The 2,736-nt window shown below is 43.2% G+C and overlaps 1 protein-coding gene across 1 annotated transcript; it reads right to left on the bottom strand.

Annotated features, from left to right (window-relative positions):
* Positions 1 to 2,220: 2,220 nt before the first annotated feature.
* Positions 2,221 to 2,730, bottom strand: LOC104155220 (MARVEL domain-containing protein 3-like; the record flags this gene model as incomplete). The annotated part of the gene is made up of 1 exon (XM_009700939.1): positions 2,221 to 2,730. A coding segment is annotated over one exon (510 nt), but the record flags the coding sequence as incomplete, so codon positions are not given.
* Between the last annotated feature and the right edge of the window lie 6 nt (positions 2,731 to 2,736).

Below are 2,736 nucleotides of genomic sequence, written 5' to 3'. Positions count from 1 at the left end.
TGTGAAGCCCCAAATCCTTCTAGTACACAGGACATTCAGCCGCACCTAAGGCCCTTGGATTTCAGGAGTTTCTGCACTCCTTCCAGATGGTGATGGCTTTGGTGTCACTTGCCAAAGGCCTCCTTCAGGCAGTAGGTTCACCTCTTTGGCTTTGTGCAGTCGTCTGCTGTTCCGTTGCTGTCTAAAGACTCAAGTGTATTTTTTTCTGCTTTTTTTCACATTTTAAAATATTACCTTTTTTTAACTCCTGTGACCCAGCGCATGTTAAAGAAATATTGCAGCGTACCAACTGTTTATTAAATAATCTTTTTCATGTTTTTTATTTTAAAGAGGAGAATATTTTCTGTATCCCACTCTAGCATGCACCTATAATAATCCTCATTTTTATCATGTATGGGAGTAGGTTGTCCAATGAATGCACCTTCAGCACTGTGGCCTATGTTTATATTGCTTTGGAGAGGCAAATAATATAAGATTGCTGGAAAACACTACTCCATTGATTCTTTATTCAGATGTATAGAGCAGTCCAGGAAGGAAGAATATTTTTGCATCAACTTTTCAGCTGACTTAGCAATAAAGATTTTTACTTTCATCTAACTATATATTCTGATTCCGTTACTGCGCTAGAGGGAATTTGTGCAATATCCCAGTCAAACATAGCTGTGGCTAGCAGCGGTTGTGCTGTAGGTTCTCCTTCATTGACCTCCACGTGCTACTTCACTTGTCAGCCTTCCATACAGAAGCTACTTGCAGAACACCGTGAGGCTAGGATTCTTAATACCATTAGGCAGCTTTGCGTATCCTGCCAGAGGAATCCTGCCCTGTGAACTTGCTCTGAATAGTCCTGTACAGCTCTCTAGAAGCAGCTACAGCAAGCAGGAAAGACAGAATCATTAAAAGAAATAAAAACACAGTAGTCTGTCCACATAAATCCCTGTGCTGAAACACTCGATGCCTCTGGCTACTAAAAGGGAGGGGAAATCAAACAAACCCCAGAGTACCTGGTGTGTTCCTATTTAGCATTTGTTTTACTTTTGTGTCTCTAGTTCCAACGCTGTTCCATGGTTTTGGTGATTGTGATGATTTAGTCACTGATGCCAGTGAACCTGGAGATATATCCAAGACAAAGCACATTTCTGGTACGTTTAGTTTGGTGTTTGGGTTTTGGTTTTGTTTTGTTTTTTAATATGGGCAGAACTTGTCTGTTCATACAGTATGACTATGCAGGAGGAAAGCAATCAAAGCTAAAGGAGGCTTGTCCTCCATGGTGCTTCCGTCTTCACATGGACAATGCACGTAGCGGGCACTGCTCTGCAGTGACATTTCATTCTGAGGCATGATTTTGTGATTCTAGTGCTACTTTTCTTTTCCCTGCTAAATTTCCTATAAATTAAAAAAAAAAAAACCCTTTTTTATGTAAATAATACAGGAGCAGCATCTCATTTCCCCAACTTGTAGATTAAAAATGTATTTTGAAAACAAAATACTTCTATCTTAAAGCACCTGTTTGAGCTCTTAAAGCTTTTGTCTGATTATGCCAACTCAGGGCATCTTTTTAAGCAAAAGGCCATTTCATACAAAAATGTGCCCTTTCCAGGAGAGTTTGAAAAGGCATTGTGTCACAAATTAGGCTGAGGGTATTCATAATTTTGCAAGTTTATTTCGGGATTCTCTGATGGCTCTATAGATGCCATGTTCAAACTGCCCTATTAGTTCCAAGAGACATGCAAGAAGGCAATAATGAGCTGCCACAACCATGGGCCTTGATCACGCATTTTTACGAGCTCTGTGCTCGGCGAACAGTCACATGCCCTTTGTTTCAGCTACAGAAAGCTGTTCATCAGCAGAAGGCTGTAGTAGCAGTACTTGTAGCAAGACCTCATTGGAGGAGAACAAGACACCCGAGAAAGGGCAGGGAAGGACTACTGGTGAGGCAGGCAGCTTGCCAGTCAACTACACGAGGACAGTCATTCTCTACTAAGAGACAGCCACCAGATGAAGACAATCCATCAGACTAACTCTCTGTCCGCTAATAACTGAATAATGCAAACTCAAGTTAGGAACAGCTAGGCTTTACCGTATTTAGAGCTATACTCTCTCAGTGTGTGTTCTGCTGCAGCATTAAGGATGCAGTGCCCAGGAGCAAGGAAAAGCATTCTGCTTCGTCTCAGTAAGGAGGCTGGCAAAAATCATGAGCATTACTGGAGTGAAGGAATCATTCTAAAGCTCGTATAATTGTACTGGCTTCTGTTTCAGTTTATGAATGGTTCTGTACCGCCTGACAGCTAGGCTTGCACTAAGCAGGTATGCCACAACAGCGATGCAGCCTGAGAGGCTAGCAGCAATCTCTGCCCCATGCAGGCTGCAACTAAAGCCCTGGTAGCCTTTGCTTTGATAAAGCTGCTCTCTCTCTCTGCACACTGATGAATTATAAACCCCCAGCAGAAAATGGAAGAAAAAGTACAGAGCAGGGAGCATGCCAATTGCAATCACTACGTCCAGGACACATTCAAGTAGCAGCCATGCTGGGAAATGCCACGGTAACTGCAGAACACCAACCAAAATAAGAAGGCAGGAGAAGACCAGGAGACACCCTCCCACGGCCATTGCTGCCCTTGCAATCGGCAGCTTTAGTAGGTGGAAACGCTGGTCAAGCTGCTGGGCTTTTTCACCCTCTGCTCCGCTAAAGCCACTGTAAGCCCCGCCGTACTGGTAGTAGTAGATGCCTCCCAGACT

This window comes from Cariama cristata, unplaced genomic scaffold (assembly GCF_000690535.1).
Source record: "Cariama cristata isolate BGI_N322 unplaced genomic scaffold, ASM69053v1 scaffold31725, whole genome shotgun sequence".
Classification (NCBI taxonomy): domain Eukaryota; kingdom Metazoa; phylum Chordata; class Aves; order Cariamiformes; family Cariamidae; genus Cariama; species Cariama cristata.
The sequence above is the reverse complement of the archived record's forward strand: the minus strand, read 5'-3'. Positions and strand labels throughout refer to the sequence as shown.